This window comes from Nycticebus coucang, chromosome 12, assembly GCF_027406575.1.
Source record: "Nycticebus coucang isolate mNycCou1 chromosome 12, mNycCou1.pri, whole genome shotgun sequence".
Taxonomy (NCBI): Eukaryota; Metazoa; Chordata; class Mammalia; order Primates; family Lorisidae; genus Nycticebus; species Nycticebus coucang.
Window position 1 is genome coordinate 46,622,436 of NC_069791.1, and position 20,430 is coordinate 46,642,865.

The 20,430-nt window shown below is 44.4% G+C and overlaps 1 protein-coding gene across 2 annotated transcripts in view; it reads left to right on the plus strand.

Moving 5' to 3' along the window:
- The first annotated feature begins 741 nt into the window (after window positions 1-741).
- The window catches only part of HEBP1 (heme binding protein 1), a 39,589-nt gene continuing 19,900 nt past the window's right edge, over window positions 742-20,430 (plus strand). Inside the window, exons 1-3 of one of the 2 annotated variants that reach the window (XM_053556034.1) lie at window positions 742-871; window positions 12,367-12,505; window positions 14,515-14,695. In XM_053556034.1, coding sequence (XP_053412009.1) covers window positions 794-871; window positions 12,367-12,505; window positions 14,515-14,695 — 398 coding nt within the window. In that variant the 5' untranslated portion in view covers window positions 742-793. The remainder of the gene's footprint in view (window positions 872-12,366; window positions 12,506-14,514; window positions 14,696-20,430) is intronic. The other variant, XM_053556036.1, reaches the window with a different exon arrangement.

Here is a 20,430-nt window from a genome sequence, read left to right on the forward strand (position 1 = left end):
GAATTTGTTCATAGTTTTGTTTTTTTTTTTAACTATAGTCCAGCCCTGCAACAGTCTGAGGGACAGTGAACTGGCCCCCTGTTTAAAAAGTTTGAGGACGCCTGCTTAGAAAAATAATGTGAGATCTGTGATTAAAACGGATGGTAGGAAAGAAAGTGTTAAGCAGGAAATCCGTTAAGATGCTTTTTCAATTGCCTAGATGAGAGGTAACCTGCGGGTCTCGGTGCGTGGAGATGCGGCGGGGGGGTGCGGGCGTGTTGGGCGGACCCTGAGCCTGGGCGCTGCGGCACCTGCCAGGACAAGCACACGGCCTTCAGTAGAAGTGGGAAAAGCACGCGAGGAATCTGGCCCTTCAGTAGAAGTGGGAAAAGCACGCGAGGAATCTGGAGACTCAGGGATTTTGGAGCCCAGGTACGGAGGACACCGCGGAGGGCAAACAGAGAGAGGGCCCGGGGGCAGGTGGTAGGAAGCTCCCCACCACCGCTCGCTAAATAAATCCTGTCCCGGCGAGAATCTGTTCCCAGGTCTCCCACGATTTGGTAAGACTCCGTATATAAGAGGAGGGGTAGACAGAAGCGACTGCGGGGTGCCCACATCCCTGCTCCCTCACGGAAGCCCGCGGACGCCCAGAGGAGGCGGAGCGCCGCCCCTCCCCCCGCCCCCCCGCAGCGCCGCCCCCACCCCCCTCCGGAGCGCCGCCCCTCCGCTCCCCGAGCCCCTCCCGGAGCAGCCGGGCGGAGTCCAAGTTGCGCCTGCCCCGCCGCCAGTGCGCTCCGAGCGCGACGGCGACAACATGTTAGGCGTGATCAAGAACTCGCTGTTCGGGAGCGTAGAAACGTGGCCTTGGCAGGTCCTGAGCAAAGGGGGCAAGGTAGGCCCGCAGGGCTGCCGAGGACTTGAAGGAGGGATCGCTCCAAACCCCCACTCTGGGTAGGGCTGGAGGGGGTTCGGCGGGGACCAGTAGAAACCCGTGTGCCCCGCACTGCGCGTCCTGGCTTCCGCCTCGGGCACGGCGCTCCACCGTCCAGCGCTGGGACTGGGAAGGAGGGGAGAGAGAGGTCCCGTGCAGCCGGCCAAAGGGCACAGCTGGGGGTGGGGGACAAAGCGGAGAGGGTGATTTGCCGGAGAAGCCCAGCTGGCAAGTTGGGCACTGCCTGTTGAATGCCTTCATTCATTCACATTCAGAACAATTTTGTTTGTTGAGAGACAAGACCGTTGCTGGCAGAAATGACTGACAAAAGGCCTTGTTGGCAAGAAACTCCCCAGTACTGGAGAACTAAGCAGAGTAATCCTCCTTCTTATCTGCAGTTTCAGTTACCAGAGGTCAGCTACCTCCAAAACTATTGAACAGAACATTCTAGAAATAAACAATTTCTGGGTTTTCAATTGTGGGCCAATTTGAGTATCAGGATGTAATCTAGTCACCCAGGACAAGAATCCTCCCTCTCTCCAGCTCATCCACGCTGTAATATGCATTTCCCCCAGCGCCCACACCTAGTCATTTAGTAGCCATCTGGGTTAGCAAATGAACTACCATGGTATTGCAAGTGTTTGCGTTCATATAATTCTAATTTTACTTAATAGCCTGGAAGTACAAAAGGAGTTATAACAATTGCTTTAATTGTTCTATTTTGTTACTGGTTGTTGGTGTTAGTCTCTTACTGTGCCTAATTCATAAATTAAACTTTATCAGAGGTTTGTACCTACGGGGGGAATGTGGTGTGTACAGGGTTTCAGGGATATCTGTGGTTCAGGCATCCACTGGGAATCACGGACCATATCCCTGAGGTTATCCTCAGGGGTCTACTGTGTAAAAGAACAAGATCTGTGCTGCATAGGTGGAAATGTGCCAGGCAGGGAAGCGCAGAGCAGGGGTTGGTCGGTTTTGCCACAGGATCATGATGAGGCCTTCACAGGAATGTCTTGAGCTGGGCCTCAGGGGTGTGTAGGAACGTTGGCGCAACACGGAGAAGGATGTGCACAGAGGCCCAGAGCTGTGCCATTGTTTTTGGCCGACAGACCTGCTGTACTTGGGTGCCTAGAATACAGAGTAAGGAAAGCACGTACAGTGGTGCTGACCTGGGCAAACTGGACTGTACCCCTGAAAACAAAGTCTATTACTAGAATATAATCTCCTTGAGGACAGGTACTTTGTGCACTACAGCTGCAGAGGGTGCTCCCAGCATGGTGCCCCATTTGTTAAAGGAATGTGTTGCCTGGGGGCGGAGATTTGATCCTTAGTACAAAGATCATCGTGCAGAAGCCCTCAGCTAGACTCTTGAGGCAACCAGAGGCCTTTCACCTTGTGGTTTTCCCAGTGGAAATGAGCAGGATAGCCCCATCAAACATGGCACTTCCAAATGAAATGAACATAGCTGGCTGTTACAGACTCTAAAGCAGTGTTTTTCAACCATTTTATCTCCCGGCACACTTGAGCCTATAGTTTAACTTCCACGGCACACTTAATTATGTTGATCAAAAAGGAGATTAAAAAAACGAATACACTTACTGTACTTTGAATTTCTTTTATTTTCTTTCTTTCTTTATTTTTGAGACAGATTCCCACTTTGTTACCCTCATAGAGTGCTATGGTGTCTCACAGCAACCTCAAACTCTTGGGCTCAAGCGATTCTCTTGCCTCAGTCTCCCAAGCAGCTGGGACTACAGGCACCCACCCGCCACACGCATGGCTATTTTTTAGAGATGGGGCCCTCGCTTTTGCTAAGGCTGGTCTCAAACCCATGAGCTTAGGATTACAGGCGTGAACCCCCGCACCTGGCCTGCTTAGACATTCTTTCAAAAAAATATATATATTTTTAAGACAGTCTCACTTTGTCACCCTTGATAGAGTGCTGTGGAGTCACAGCTCACAGCAACCTCCAACTCTTTTGCTTAGGTGAGCCTCTTGCCTCAGCCTCCTGAGTAGCCAGGACTACAGGCGCCCGCCACAACGCCTGGCTATTTTTCGTTGCAGTTTGGCTGGGGCTGGGTTCGAACCTGCCAGCCTTGATATATGGAGCTGGCACCCTACTCACTGAGCCACAGGTGCCGTCCCCCAAAATAATTTTATTAATGGTCTTTAAAAATGTTTCATGGCACAATGGTTGAAAATCACTGTTCTAGCCTGTACTAGGTGCTCCAGGTGTCTGATCTTATGTAACAGGTAATCCTTCCTCTGTCTCTCCTAGGGTGCTTACCTACCTCTAGGTTGCTTCCCTGTGCCCTTTCCCTGATAATACCTCAGCCCCTGTATTATTTGTATAACCAAGTCCTTGCATCAGGGTGCCTCTGTTCTAAATACTGTAGTAGTTTCTGTTTCTGTTAGCCTCTTAATGGTACAGTGTCACCTGTCACTGATTTGGTGCCTCCAGGATAAATGCATCTCCCTGATAAACATCTTCCATCAACCTTTGATGGGAATATGGGGCCATATTGTTATCAGACTGAAGCAAATCATTCAAAGTGAATGAACCGCCGTTTCTACAGCTATAGAATGGTTATATAAATATTAAATTCTTTGGAAACACATAAACATTTTATAAACTAGTATACTCTACCAATATAGCAATAGCATATGTCAGTACTCATCCCCACTTCTCTCTTACTAACTGTTGGGTGACAGGTAATTTAGCCTCTCTGAAGCTAATTATGAGAGAAAATAATCCGGAGGCCCAGGTGGGCAGATCACTTGAGCTTCAGACCGGCCTGAGCAAGAGTGAGACCCAGTCTCTAAAAATAGCCAGGTGTTTTGGCAGGTGCCTGTAGTGCCAGGTACTTGGGAGACTGAGTCAAGAAGATCACTTGAGCCCAAGAGTTTGAGGTTACTGTGAGCAATAACGCCAGGGCACTCAACCCCAGGACCACTGAGTAAGACTCTGTCTCAAAAAAAAAAAAAAAACTTCTTTAAATTTCAGATTAATATGAGGGTACAAACAATTAGGTTACAGTGTTTGGATTTGTTAAATAAAGTCCCTGTTGTAGTTGTGTCCCACACCTGGGACGTGTGCCATACACCTTACATTGTGCCCATGAAGGGGACCACACCAATACTCTTTGCCTTTCCCCTCACCCCTGCCTTCCACCTCCTCCCCTCTCCTCCCCAACTTGAATTGAATTGAGTCTTTCTCTTGTGTGGGCATGTATTAGTTGGCCTACTGGCTTCATATCTTAATAGACTGTTTTGAAATGTAAACGAGATAACCAATTACAAATTGTTCAACAGAATACCTAGTATTTGGTTGGGCAGAGTAACAACTCCCCCTTAGTTTTGCACATAACTTTGGGTAAGTTACTTAAGATCTCAACCCCTTTGAACCTTCAGATTTCTTAACTCTGAGATGAGCATGCCAATGCCAATGTGCAATTAATTAAATATCCAAAGATACTTACAACCTTTTTAAAAAATATGTACAAATTCAGAGTGTTATTATTTTGAAGAGAGGCTTCACCTGAAATTCTCTTTCGTATCCTGGAAAGCACTTGGATCAGAAATTGTTTTTCACTCTCCTGGGCAAATGGATTATACTCGATGAGCCGCGTGAAACATGAGCTTCAGGCTCATCAGATGTTCAGGATTGATTCTTGGCATAGCAGGGAGGCCAGTGCTGCTGCAGACCTTATCAGGTGCCTTCCTCCTCATAGCTCAAGAAGGGAGGAAGATAGCTCTCTGTATTGAATTGGGTGGATCTTGTGGATACTTAGAGCAGGACTGATATTAGTAACTGACATCCTTATCAGATTTGTGTCCAGCCTGTGCACATTGGTTAGGACCCAACACCACTTGGTCATTGTAACTTGGGCAGTTACTTAACCTCTTGTTCTCCAGTTTCATCTGAAAATTAGGATTAAAGCATTAACTTCTTCACAAAAGAAGGAATTGCATGAATAAATCCACATGAAGTGTTTAATAATACCCGACACATAGAAAGTACTCTGTTGAGTTAATTATTATGATCAATCTTTTCTTGTAATAAGAATGCAGGCTTCCAAAATCAATGTATATACCCACGACCTCAGGTGGCAAGATTAGTGTTTGTGATTACAGGCCAAAGTCCTCATCTAATAACTGATTGAGAGCGTAGGCTACCTGAAGGTGGGGCGAAGGAGGGTTATTATCACGTTCCATTACAGGCAAATGCACTAAAAATGTTAAGTTTTAAGAATCAATTCTGTGTTAACTTAGATCCTTTATTTTCTGCAGAGAGTTCTTGTTAAATTTATATATAGCTCCCTGGAGAACCAAAAGATTTTTAAAATATCCATTTCTCTAACATAAATTCTCACAGTGGTTCAGTGGTTCAAATGTCAATGGAAAAGAAGCCATACTCTGTAAAATAATTTAAAGAGGTTTATTCAGAGCCAAATTTGAGGACTATGATCCAGAGCCACATCCAAGAAGCCTTAAGCAAGTAGACTCGCTGCGGTGGGGTTACAGTGTTGTTTTATACGTTTCAGGGAGACAGGAATTACAGGTAAAGTCATAAATCAGTACACGGAAAGCATGCATTGGTTTGGGCTGAAAAGGTGGGACATCTCAATGTAAGGGGGTGGGTTACAGATACAGGTGGTTTTAAAGATTCCTTAGTTGACAATTGGGTGAAAGAGACTTCTAAAAGAACAGGATTCAGCTAAAATGAATGCTTGATTTAAGATAAGGGTCTGTTAATTAGAGACAAACTATTGGACATATGCCCAGGTTCTAGTGGTTTGTTTTGTATATTGAGGACTGTAGGTATGTCTTAGATAGCCTTAGGCCTATTCCTGAGTCACAAAGGTCGTCTCTGAGAAGGCAGGGGGACATAATGAGGCATGTGTGATCGCCTTTCTCATGGCTAGCAACTCGGTTTAGGGTATCCCCTTGGCCAAGAGGGGGTCGAGAAGGAGCCTTAAGATTTTATTTAGTTTACACAAATGAGAGGTTATGGATGTGGTTTCTGTGAAAACATTGTCTCAAACATTAAGACATTGTGGCCCAGCTTTCCCCCCAGATGTCTTGTGAGTTGAGATTCTTATCTCTCTACCTAGCTGTGTGCCTCTTGTCTTTCTTGTCACTAGAATAAAATCAGGTTTCACTCTGTAGCCCTCCTTTCCCACAAGTATTTGTAGGGTGCCTACAATATGCAAGGCACGGTACTAGGTACGGAGAGGTACAAAGGTGATCCGTAGAGGCAGCCCCTGACACACCGGGCTGTGGGGTGGGCATGGAACCCATTATTATTTAATTTTAATTACAATAAGTATTGTGTTGTGAATGTGTAAGGGCCTGTATGAATATGGTGAGAAGCTGTTTTAAGTTAGAACCTTATCTGAGGAAGCAACTTTTAGGTTGAGACCTGTTGGGTGAGTTGGAAGTCATCAGGAAAAGCAGAAGAAAAATACTTCTGGGCTGGCCAGGCGCTGTGGCTCATGCTTGTAATCCAGCACTGTGGGAGGCCAAGGCAGAAAGATCACTTGAGCTTATGTGTTCAGGACCAGTATGAGCAAGAGCAAGACTCCATCTTTACTAAAAATAGAAAAATTAGCCAGTTGTTGTGACGGGCACCTGTAGTCCCCACTACTTGGGAGGCTAAGGCAGGAAGATCTCTTGAGCCCAGGAATTTGAGGTTGCTGTGAGCTATGATGACACCACAGCACTCTAGCCTAGGCAACAGAGTGAGACTCTGTCTCAAAACAAAAAAAGACGACTCTGGGCAGAAGCACCGGCAAGTACAGGTCTGGGCTGGGGGAGTGACCTTGGTGTTAAAAGAAAGAACAGAAGGCCAAGGAGGATGTGCTCTGGGTGTGGCTGGCAAGGAAGGTGGAAGATACATGTGTGTGGGTCGTTGAGAGGCAGCTAAGAACTTGGTGAATGAAGGCTTGTGGGCAGGGGACTAACAAACACGATTAGGTTGGGATAGAACACCTGGGCAATCACCTCATTCACAGCTGTAGTGTCCCCGTATGCTGATGACCACCGCATTTATATCTGTATGTCAGTCCCATACAGAGCTCCAGACCTGGGTGTCCAACTGCCCATTGGACAGTCTGTTCCTCTCTGTCAGGAAGCAGTGGGACTGGCAGATAGGTAAGGGCCTTCCAGCTCTAGAGGCACCTCACTTTTGGAGTTCATAGAAAGGAAGGATCATTCAGGAGGAGATGGTGAGTTGAGTTAAGCTGGAAGGATGGTAGCCTTATCACGGAGGCTGTGGCACCTAGAATCCCACTGGATTCCTTGCATGGACTTTCCACCTGGGGAACAGGCTGGGAACACAGATTGTGTGTACCATTCCTTAGAGCTCTTTTCTACTCCAGAGAATCCTCCACCCAAGACATGCATGCAAAACCCTATGTTCAGATGACAAAAGTCAGGGTGGCGCCTGTGGCTCAAAGGAGTAGGGCGCCGGCCCCATATACCGGAGGTGGCGGGTTCAAACCCACCCCCAGCCAAAAACTGCAAACAAACAAAAAAAAAAGTCAGTTGAACTAATTTAGGGTAGATGAAACTGGTGTGCTATCAGATCAGCGTCAGTGGACTAATGGTTATAAAATCCAATACCCTACAACGGTCTGGGCGTTCTTCCAGGATCTGGCCCCTCCCTTGGGTTCCCTGCTCACCAGTCTCCATGCTCCAGAACTGTGCTCCACAGAACTGGCTGTGTTTTTTGTCATCATCACACTGTTCTTGATCTCTTCTTTGCTCCCATTGTACCCACTACCTGAAATCCCCTCCCTAAACTATCGGAGCATTTACTGCATTATATAATAATTTATATAATTCTTCCCACCACCCTCTTAATTATCCCTGTCATGTTAATCTCCAAATCTGAATCACCTGGCAGAAGTTTTCAGCAATGTTTATTCAGCGAATCAATGAAACAGTGATGAAATGTCCAGTTGAGTGATCTGTAAGGATCTCCAAGTCAGTTTGACCTATCTAGACACGTTAGCAATACACCAGTGCCCCCCATACTAACCCGAGTGGTCCACCTCTGTGTTCCCCTACTGCCCTGACATTCCTTGCCCCTTAAACACATCATCAGAGGACAACCTCCGTGCTCCTGGCTCCCTTTACTACACCGTGCTTTTCTTGATGTTGGAAACCAAGTCTTTCACCTCTGTCTTGTAGCATCTGTGCAACACTCAGCACGTAGTAGATTCTCAGTAGTTGTTGGTTGAATGAATAAAAAGAAAAGAAAGACCAAAGGAAAGAGCTAGCTGACCCTTTCTCAGTAAGATCTCGTCATCAGTTTTCCAATTTCTTTTTTTTTTTTTTTGTAGAGACAGAGTCTCACAGTTTTCCAGTTTCTAAAAGAAGTAACTGCATAAAGCTGGGTGTGGTGGCTCATGTCTATAATCCCAGCACTTGGGGAGGCCAAGGTGGGAGGATCACTTGAGGTCAGGAGTTTGAGCTTACAGTGAACTATGATGGCATCACTGCACTCCAGCCAAGGTGACAGAGTGAGACACTGTCTCAAAAAAATAAAATAAGCAACTGCATAGAATAACTTCTGATACCTTTGTTCTGAACAGGGTACAAATGTCTGCCCCAAATATCTAATGCAGTGAGTTAAGAGGGGTTAAAATGTTCACTTCATCACTAATAGCGATAGAGCAGCGGTTCTCAACCTGTGGGTCGTGACCCTCCTCCCCTTTTTTTTTTTTTTTTTGCAGTTTTGGCTGGGGCTGGGTTTGAACCCGCCACCTCCAGCATATGGGGCCAGCGCCCTACTCCTTTGAGCCACAGGTGCCACCGAGTCGTGACCCCTTTTTAACAATGAAAATGCGTTTGGGGCATTAGGAAAGTTGAGAACCACTGCTGTCGAGAGTCTTGCAACACGCATTAGATGGCAGTTTGGGAATGGGAATTTTTGTTTCAGTTTCGCCATTTAGTAGCTGTGTCATGAGTATCTCAATCTTACTTCCCCTTTGGTAAGATTAGTTGGGTTAAGGGAACTAAACTTCTTTCAGTTCTGAAATCCTGTGGTTCACAGAGTAATATTTCTGGAATTTAAAACATTACAAGTGGCAAGACTCAATTGAGGGGCAGGGCATGGTGGCTCACACCTGTAATCCTAGCACTCCGGGACGCCGAGGCAAGTGGTTTGCTGGAGACCAGCCTGAGCAAGAGTGAGACCCTGTCACTACTAAAAACAGAAAAAAACCTTGCTAGCGGGCGGCGCCTGTGGCTCAGTCGGTAGGGTGCCAGCCCCATATGCCGAGGGTGGCGGGTTCAAACCTGGCCCCGGCCAAACTGCAACCAAAAAAAAAAAAAAAATAGCCGGGCGTTGTGGCACACGCCTGTAGTCCCAGCTGCTCGGGAGGCTGAGGCAAGAGAATCGCTTGGGCCCAGGAGTTGGAGGTTGCTGTGAGCTGTGTGAGGCCACGGCACTCTACTGAGGGCCATAGAGTGAGACTCTGTCTCTACAAAAAAAAAAAAAAAAAAAAACCTTGCTAGGCATGGTGGCAGACACCCGTAGTGTCAGCTACTTGGAGGCTGAGAAAGAGGATCTCCGAAGCCCAAGACTTTGAGGTTTCTGTGAGCTATGATGATACCCAGGGCAACCGAGTGAGACTTTGTCTCAAAAAATATATAAAAAAGACTCAGTGGAGTCTCAAATGAAGGGGGAATTCTAGAATTCTCTGCTACAACAGAGCCAGAAAAGAGTAAAACACCCTGAGTTTGAGTGACAGTTTACTCTTGAAGGCTCTTTGGAAGTATGAGCCTCACAGCAGTCCTCAGAATTAATAGGCACAGTGCCTCTAAGTCAAGACCAATTTGCTTCCCCTGAATCTTGGTCTGGTGCAATCCCCCGCACCCATGTGAGGGGAGTTTGAACATGATATTGGCACTTAGAGTTTGCTTTTAGATTTCTCTGGCCTCTTTCTCATTATCCCTTAATTTTGCATTACAAAAACATTAGTTTTATATTCCACATATAAAATTATAATATTAAATATGTTTCTTCAGATTAGACTGGCCATTCACAGCCTCACAGCCCCACAGCCCTGCCCTCCTCCAGAGATTCTTTATGTCCCCAAGGAGTCACGTCCTCATCCCTAAGTGATTATAGGAAAATCTATTCTGCCAGCCTAGGCAGCCAGGTCCTCTGTTATTTGTCTGTTTTTCATAATCATTAGTAGGAGATACATCTCCTTAATCATATAAAAATCCATTGAGCCTGCAACATGTAAAACTCTGTGATATGGTTCCTGTCCACAAAGACTTCATTGCAGATTTTAAAAACTATGATAGTGCTCCATTACCAGAAGGTAAAATTAATGTAGACCAACTTTTCTTCTACAGAAATAGAGTAAAATTCACTCAGGTACAGTAGAATAGAAGAAGTAAATAGGATAGAAAAAAAGAGTATCAGAATGCGTCCCATCTAGAGACTAAAATAGTATTTTGTGAAACTTGGTGTCAATTCATGATAAGACGTGATACAAAAATGTTTTCCTTGTTGTGGAATGTGATTTTTTTTTTTTTTTTTTGTGGTTTTTGGCCGGGGCTGGGTTTGAACCCGCCACCTCTGGCATATGGGACCAGCACCCTACTCCCTGAGCCACAGGCGCCGCCCGAATGTGATTTTTTAAATGTTTGAAAAACATCATCTGGCAGTGTGTCCAGGATTACAAAATTATATGAGCCCTCACGTGGTATGGAGGGGTGAGGAGGTGCTGAGGAAGAGCTGCAGGGGCCTGTGAGTCTAAACACCAAAGAAATGCCAGATACTCAGTGCAGACAGAGGTAGCAAGAGGAGGAGGAGGATTTGTATAGAAAGAAACGAGACTAGTGCCAGGCGCAGTGGCTCATGCCTATAATCCCGGCACTCTGGGAGGCCGATGCAGGCAGATTGCTTGAGCTCACGAGTTCGAGACCAGCCTGAGCAAGAGGGACTCTGTCTCTAAAAAATAGCTGGACCTTGTGATGGCTGCCTATAGTTCCAGCTAGCTACTCAGGAGGTTGAGGCAAGAGAATCACTTGAGCCCAAGAGTTTGAGGTTGCTGTGACCTATGACAGACAGCAGGGCACTCAATTCCACAGCGACTGAGACTCTGTCTCCAAAAAAAAAAAAAAATTACAGGGGACCTGAGTATTAAGGGTAGTGAGAGAGAGGGCTATGACTTAGTGAGGTAAGAGTTAGGGGGAGAATGTTATGCCTGGGATTAGTGTGAACAGAACTATAGTTGGCCTTCCATACCTGTGTTTTCTGCCAAACAATGGAAAATATTCAAGAAAATAATAATAGCTGTGCAGCAATAAAAAATAATACAAATAAGTAATACAGTCTAACAACTATTACATAGCATTTACATTGTAGTAAATGTCATAAGTAACCTAAAGATGATTTAAAGTATACAAGAGGATGTGTGTAGGTCATATGCAAACACGGTGCAATTATATATAAGGGTCTGGCGCATCTGTGGATTTTGACATCCTCAGGAGTCCAGTCCCCCACGGATGCTAAAAGCCAACTGTACTCTGTTTCTTCTTGAATTGCAGCCCTGCTACTAGAACAAGGCTAATTTTGGGACCCTCAAGTTTTTTATGGGATTGTTATTATATTTCTTTGTTTTCTCCTTTCCAGGTTTTTCTTTTGTTTTTGTGGATCTTGTATTATTCAGATGTCAGATCTCCCAGTTCAACCCTCGATTTTCTTTTTCATTTTCTACTTCTTTTAGTTGACTTTCTGAAAGATTTCCTTCAACTTTATCTTCCAATGTTTTCAGTGAATTTTTCATTCCTATTATGAGATTCTTAATTTGCAATACCTCCTTTAATCTCTAAACATTTCATTTTTATAGCAGTTTGGTGTTTTTTGGATGTCATATCTTTCCTTATATGCCAACAGTGTTAATCATAAGAATTTTTTTTTTTGTAGAGACAGTGTCTCACTTTATCGCCCTCTGTAGAGTGCTGTGGTGCCATACTGCTCACAGCAACCTCCAACTCCTGAGCTTAGGCGATTCTCTTGCCTCAGCCTCCCGAGTAGCTGGGACTACAGGCGCCTGCCACAACGCCCAGCTATTTTTTTTGTTGCAGTTTGGCCTGGCTGGGTTTGAACCCCCCACCCTCGGTATATGGGGCCAGCACCCTACCCATTGAGCCACAGGCGCTGCCCAATCATAAGAAATTTTTTGTGCTTCTGTTATTCTCTACACTTATAAGAATCTCAGAATCCATTATAAGTGTTATTCTCTACACTTACAAGAATCTCAGAATCCATTTCTCATGGCCAGTCATACTCAACCTGTCTCTTCTGCCCTGTCACCATACCAATGTGGAACGTTTCTCAGCTGTGTGTGGCGGTACCATTACTGCTTCTAGAGGCATCACGGGTTGCCACTTTGTATCTCTTAGACACTGTGTCTGCTCTCTCTCTCTAGGAGGAAGTCTCCTATGAGGAAAGGGCCTGTGAAGGAGGGAAGTTTGCAACGGTGGAAGTGAGTGACAAGCCTGTGGATGAGGCTCTACGGGAAGCAATGCCCAAAGTCGTAAAGTATGTGGGGGGCACCAATGACAAGGGTGAGTACCCTATAGGACACGGCCCTGCATTAGTAAGAAGGGGGCTACAGACTGCCTGTTTCAGGGGCACAGGAATTCCTGCCCTGCGTGAACAAGGAGCTTCATTCAGGAAGCTGTGGGGAGACCACTCTGGCATCACTTTGGGGTTTCCTTGCTCACTCTCTCTGAATTTATGCTCTACTCCCAGATCTGGGGCCATTTGCTCTATTTTTTATTTTTTTAACCTTAGAGTGCTTAGTGTGTTTTAGGATTGGTTGACTGGGTGAGGTACCTAAGCTGAGCACAGCACAAGGCAAGGCTAGCATCTACCTTTAGGTCTCCACCACCAGGCTGGAAGTTCCCAGAGTCAGCCCCTCCCAGCTCAGACTCTGCTGGGAACTGAGGCTCAGGACAGCAGATCCCAGTCTCTCCATTGGCAAATGGAGGGGATGAGAATTCGTAGGCTGTCCTACTCTTAAAGACTAGGCAGTTCATGCTGGCTGCCTCTCTGTTTTTAAAATGAAAGGCCTAAAGTTTCATGAAAGGTGTACTTGTTAGCCTATAAACCATTCTTTTTTTTTTTTTTTTTTGAGACAAAGTCTCATTATGTCACCCTCTGTAGGCGTCACAGCTCACAGCAACCTCAAACTCTTGGGCTTAAGCGATTCTCTTGCCTCAGCCTCCCAAGTAGCGGGACTACAGGCACCTGCCACAACACTCAACTATTTTTTTGTTGTTGTTGTTGTTATAGTTTTCATTGTGGTTTAGCTGGCCCAACCTGGGTTCCAACTCGCCACCCTCGGTGTATGTAGCTGGCACTATGCTACAGGCACCGAGCCCTGTAAACCATTCTTAAATATGAATTTGTCTCTCAAGAAGTTTTCTAATTTGGGTGGCACTTTGGAATCACTGTGAACCAAAAAATGAATCAGTAAGGTAAAAAATGAGATGGCATGTTTAATCTTTAGGATATTTTTCAAACTGCTAATTTAGAAAGTCAGATACTGGTATTAGCCTTAAAAACATTTACTAGGACCAAAGTAATCATGCTTTGATTACAAGTTGACCAGTAAAAAGTCAAGAAGAAACCTTTGCCTTCTTAACACTGTCATAACATTTTTTGTATGGAAATATGTGTAAAAAGTATTTAACTCCTTGGCTAGGTACAGTGGCTCACACCTATAATCCTAGCACTCTGGGAGGCCGAGGCTGGTGGATTGCTTGAGCTCATGAGTTCAAGACCAACCTGAGCAAGAGTGAAGCCCTTTCTAAAATGAAAAACTGAGGCAAAAGGATCGTTTGAACCCAAGAAATTGAGGTCACTATGAGCTATGATGCCATAGCACTCTACTGAGGGCGACAAAGTGAGACTCTGTCTCAGAATGAAAAATAAATAAATAAATAAATCTAAATTCATTAAAGAAAATCTTGAAGATAACAAAATAATATCCTTAATCCCTCCCCCATTTTAATATAATCACTGCTATCTTTTGAATATATTTCTTTAGGGCTTTTTAGCTGGCATCTTAGTGTTCCTAGAATTGTACATTTTGTTACTTATTTCATAATTATTTTATACTACTGCTAAATAGTCTTCTTAAGCATAATTATTCACATTTACTTTGTGCCACGTCATGGGCCTACAATTTACTGAGACGTACTACTGTTTTGAACAGAGTTATAAATTCTGCTGCAGTGATCATCCTATTGTCTTTTCCATATTTTGGATTATTTCCTTAAAATGGATGTTTAGATAGGAAGTAAGTAGATGCTGATAATACACAGTCTTGATATATATTGCCAAGTAATTTTTTTCAGAAATTGTATCACTGTATTCCTAACTCCATTATAAAATGAGAGATGTTCGTGTGTGTCTCACTGTGCACTTTTGACACCTGAAATGTTCATTGCTAATTTCAAGAACAAAAAATACGGCCTTGGAAGAAGAATGAAATTAGTGTATCTTCCGTGGCCTTGCACAAGCGCCGTCTCTAAGCCCTGCCGCACTGTGTGTGTTTTTCCATTTTCAGGGATTGGGATGGGGATGACAGTCCCTATTTCCTTTGCTGTGTTCCCCAGTGAGGATGGCTCCCTGCAGAAGAAATTAAAAGTCTGGTTCCGGATTCCAAACGAATATCAAAGTGACCCGCCAGTTCCCAGTGACCAAAGCGTCAAGATTGAGGAGCGGGAAGGCATCACTGTCTATTCCATGTAAGGGGACGATTCTTCAGGCTTCTCAATTCCCATAACCACCCTTTGAATCATCTCCAGTGAGCATTCGCATTGAATTTTTATGGTTGCTGAATTAATTTAATTAATCAAGACTTAGCTTCTCCATCTGTTAAGTGTTAATTTAAGTAGGAAATGCTTAATCCTGACAAATTCTCATTTTAATTTCTTCAGGCTGCAGCCTACTTATGTTTGCATTTTATCTGAATAAGTGCCTTGGCTTATTGCTAAGTGTTGCGTAGAGAGAGTAACCCCATATCTTAAAGCTTAAGATGAACGCCACAGCAGGGTTGTGGGAGATTCAGCAAATATCTAAGTCAAACTGTGGTTTGGGTCATGGACATGTGGGAAGCACCAAGGGCTGGGGAACACCTGATTTCTACCCCACACTGCCTTGGAGTGCCAAGAGGACAGGGAGAATCTGCCAGGGCTGGTCTTCCCCCTTGTTGTTCTGCTCGGTGGTCCTTTGAGCAGAGCACATATCCAGCCTCTGTCATTCTGGCCCTATTTCTAGGACCTCATTTCCTAAACGCTCCCTACGGGATAGAGAGTAGCAGGTGCAGATGGTTGTACGGTTTTGTCCTTTGGGCTCCGACTTCCTCTCAGAAAACAATTCTCTTCTAGATAATTGATGACTCCCCATTTGTTAAAATCCTACTATGTGACAGGCACCAAACCAGGCACAAGAGAAGACTAGAATCTTCACCAGTAATAACCAGAGGTGGCAGTTTGGCTCCGCTCAGGAACAACCTCATGAAAAATCAAATCAATATACACATAACCCTTGCACTGGACAAAGATGTGGTCCATTCCCAAGGATCTCCAAATTTAGTCATTGGCCGTGCTGCTCCAACTCTGCACCTGAGGGTAGGACAGCTTTCTTTGGAGCCAGGTGAATGTGCTGAGAATGTGAGACTCGCTGCTGTGGGCAGCCCCAGGTCAGGAGACCGCAGGGCTTTCCAGAAGACAGTGAATAGAATGCAGCCCAGAGCTGGAGTCAAAGCCTCAGTCCACAGGCTTCTCCCACAGTCCTCACTCTGACTCCCAGCTTCACCACAGAGGCTGCAGAGAAAGCAAATTAACTAAACAGTGTCTTTTCCTGGGGTGGGAAAGTGAGGCACTGAGGGGACAAAATATGAGGGAGGGCTCACTCTCACAGTCTTGCAAGTGCAGGGTGGGCAGTGGGTGGGGGCACTTCCTTATCCCTGTGCCTGTTGGTGGTGTCTGTTTATCTCACCCTAGCCCCTGCTATCTTTTTCGTTCACTTTCCTGTGCTTTGGGAAGTATCCTGGCATAATAACAGGGTGGCCATAAAGTTCATGTGCAATTCAAAAGAGTGTGCCATTTTAAATTGCACACAGACTTTATGGCCACCTTGTATAATGAGGAGGCATTTTACAGACTGAATCCCACATCTGATGCTTACGAGCAAGATGATGCTGGGGAAGTCATTCAACCTCTTTAACACTTCATTTCTCCATCTGCTAAATGTTGATAATACGACTTCCTGTGTGTTGGGAGAAGGTATGATATAATCTCATAGGATTATTGTTAAAGAGTATCTTCCAGTGTTTATTAAGATATTTATTTATTTATTAGAGACAGGGTCTACTCTGTTGTCCAGGCTGGAGTGGTAAGATCGTGGCTCATTTCAGCCTCAAACTCCTATGGTCAAGTGGTCCTCCTGCCTCTGCCTCTCAGGTAGCTGAGACTACAGGCATGCACCACCATGCCTAGCTAATTTTTTTAATTTTTTGTAAGGTCAGGGTCTTGCTGTGTTGCCTATGCTGGTCTTAAATTCCTGACCTCAAGTGATCTTCCTGCCTCAAGTTCCCAAAGTGCTGGAATTACAAGTGTGAACCACTATGCCTAGCCTAAGATACTATTTTTTTTTTTTTTTGAGACAGAATCTCACTGTTACCCTGAGTAGAGTGCCGTGGTAGCATTATAGCCCACAGCAACCTCCAGCTGTTGAGTTCAAGCTATCCTCCTGCCTCAGCCTCCTAAGTAGCTGGGACTACAGGCACTTGCCACCATACCCTTCTAGTTTTTCTATTTTTAATAGAGGCAGGGGTCTCATTCTTGCTCAGGCTGGTCTCAAACTCCTAAGCTCAAGGAATCCACCTACCTTGGCTTCTCAGAGTGCTAGGATTACAGACATGAGCCACTGCGCTTGACCTGAGATACTATTTATAAGTTCCTTAATGTTTATGACCTAGAGCAGGCTTCAAAAATTAATTCCTTCCCTTTGTCTATTCTTATTTCATAAGGAATGAGATCAACATAATTCAGTCAGTTCACAAAAGACTTCAAGCAGATGGGGCTGGTCTCTAATCTTTTGTTTTACCAGACCCAGTATTGAGTTGGCATGATTGTTTTTGTTTCAACTTTTTAGTATGGAAATTTCCAAACATATGGAAAGGTAGAGAAAATAAGATAATTAAACCATACGGGGCAGCGCCTGTGGCTCAAAGGGGAAGGGCACCGGTCCCATATGCCGGAGGTGGCGGGTTCAAACCCAGCCCCAGCGAAAAACCATACACACAAATAAATAAATAAATAAAATAAAATCTATAAAAAAAAAAAGACTTGGGCTTCAGATTTAAAATAATTATTATTATTATTATTATTAAACCATATGTCCCCATCACCTACCTGCAGTGACAATGAGCTCCAAGCTTTGTCAATGTCTGTCTTCCAGCCCCTACCCTGGATTATTTTTAGGCAAATTCCAAACATTATTTATTTCATTCATAAATATTTCAGTGTGACTACTGATTATTTTTTTAAAAGAAATACCTCATTTTTCTAAAAATGTTAACAGTACTTCAGTAATGTTACCAGAATATAAAATATCCTATGTTCAGATTGTCTTATAATTGTTTTAATATTCTGTTTGAATCTAGATCCAGGTAAGGTCCATCCATTTCACCTGGTTTCTACGTTTTTAAGTTTTTATGAATTTGTACACTTCTTCACCAACACACCTTTTCATTTTTCCTGCCTGTTTCTAGGTCATTCTTCCTATTGTTTTCCCCGGTCTGGATTTTGCTGATTATATTGCCATGGCATCTTGCCATGTTCCTCTGCCCCCGACATTGCCTGTAATTAAGTAGTTGGAACTAGAGAAGGGATCAGATTCAGTTTTTTGAGGTTTTGGCGAGAATATTTCCTAGGAGGTGGTATGTCCCTGCCTCGGGGGCTCAGAATGCCTAGTTGCTTCTGGTTTAAGTCACCAGAAATCATCTGGATGCCTTTGTTTCATAAAGGGTTATAAAATGATAATGCTCTCTGTTTTTCCTTCTTCATTTATTGGCTGAAATACTGCAGTAAAGAGAAACTTCCTCTCATCTATTATTTGGTTTCCTTGAGTTTTATCATAAAAGCAAGGCACATACTTGATGTTTTCTCCTTATCAGCAAAATAATGGTTTTATTCTTTAACGTCCTCCAAAGGTGAGGGGGTCTGCATCTTTGTTTTCTGAGTATAATTATAAACGTAGGAATTTAAACATTTGCTACGTTTTAGTTTGTCGCAGTTACTGTTTTTATTGATGCTGAAGTTGTCCTACCTTTGGCCTTTGAGAAGCTCTTCAAGCTGGTTTCTTAGTCCTTTTGACACAACACTAGCAAGTCTATTGCCTCTTGTGAATGCTAAAAATATTCTGATAGTTTTTCTTTTTTTCCCAGCAGCATTCCATTTATCTCAAAAGCACTAGTAATTAATACTGCTTGGGTAGCTTCCTTGCTTTCTGATGTGACAAGACACTTTGAACACATCTTAATCTTTCTTGCTCAGAGTTGAAATTAGCCATTTCCCTAGGAACCCTGTTTCCATATGGTGGGAAAGAGTATCTATTTTAAGAGTATCTATTAAAGCCAAGTCCATGGCAATTTTCTTTTAATTCTCTGAAATCCAAACAGGTGAAAGTGCCAAACATGGTGTCTGGCATTGTGAATTTTTTTGGTTAACGTACACAGTAGTTCTAACTTAGCATATGATTATTCCTCAGCTGGCCACTTGGTGTCACTGCACAGTCACCAAGTTACCAGTTACCCTGTGGTAATTTATGCTATTTCTGATTCTGTTGAAAGCAGCATTAATGAGATGGTAGAAGGCAAGTGACTACTTCAGATGCAAAAGCACGCTTCAAATAATGCAGAGATGCATTAGATGACAAAACTAAAATTCTAAAATGAAAACCTTTGCATCCTTAATTCGGTCTCCCATTTTTTATGACCTTGTGAAACAAAGGGAATATACATTTATTAGCAGTATTAATTACCATGCTTTTTAGATAAATGGAATGCTGCTGGGAAAAACTATCAGAATATTTTTAGCATTCACAAGAGGCAATAGAATTGTCCTCACACTTAGACCAGTGGTAACATTCCAGACCACTCTCCTCCCTTAATGTTCTGTAAAAGCCATTTAAATTAGAACTTGGCCTCCTTGGCTCAGAGACCAACAGCAGGGGATTTTTGATGAAACTTTCACAGTTTTAATAAATGTCAGGATATAAAGGAAAGAGTTGAGAACCAGGAGTTCATTGTCATGGCGACCTGTAGCTTCAGTCCCAGCTCACCACAGTCTGTCCTCTGGCACGTTACCATCCTTGCTGTGCCTGTTTCCTCATCTGTAAGATGGGGATAAGAGTACCTAGCTTCCAGGGGTGAGGATGAGGATGAAAATATGATAATATCTATAAATGCCTGCAGAGTCCTAGACATGACACCCAGTAAATGTTAGCCTTTTCTCCTGTTCTTGGCTTCAACTCTCTAAGAAATAAATGAAATTTTACTAGAATTCACAACAACAACAAAAAAAATCAAAGTTACAAAGGTACAGTTCAAACCCTTATTTCCTCCCACAGCTGTCAGTTGTCCCAAGTCTTCTTTTTTTTTTGAGACAGAACCTCAAGCTGTCACCCTGGGTAGAGTGTCGTGGCATCACAGCTCACAGCAACCTCCAACTCCTGGGCTCAAGCGATTACTCTTGCCTCTGCCTCCCAAGTAGCTGGGACTAAGGTGCCTGCCACAACGCCCAGCTATTTTTTGGTTGCAGCCGTCATTGTTGTTGTGGGCCTAGGCTGGATTCGAACCCGCTAGCTCAGGTGTATGTGGCTAGCGCCTTAGCCGCTTGAGCCACAGGTGCCGAGCCTGTCCCAAGTCTTTTATAATCTCACCAGGCACGGGCATCATTAGACCATGTGGTTGACGCCCAGGTCTATAGGTCCAGGAGTTGCCCTTTCTGCCCAGCTCCCTCCTCAGTGTTTCCCTCCTCAGTTTCCTCCAAAATTGGATCCCTTTTTGTTCTCTGTCTACCCTCTGAGTTCATGTCATTCTGACTCCTTCACCTTCCACATCTAATCGTCGAGGCAGGCCCCATTAGCATCTGGCTGCCCCTTCCTTCCCACCGTGGTCTACATCACCTCTTGTCCTGAACAATTGCAGTGGCCTCCTGCTGGGTCCAGTTCTCCCACCTCTGCTCTCTCTCCATTACCCTTTCATCGCCACCAGCCTGAAGCACAGGACCAATCATATCACCTGTGCCTGCTCAGAGACTGATCCTGCCAGGGAGCTGCTCAGCTCTGGTTGGGGACCTCGGGCCATCCCTGGCCTTGGCATACACAGGGTTTGGACCACAGCCCAAGCATTGAGACACGCCATTCCCACAAGGAGACAGGTGGGTAAACTTTAAAACTTCAGGTCCCCAAA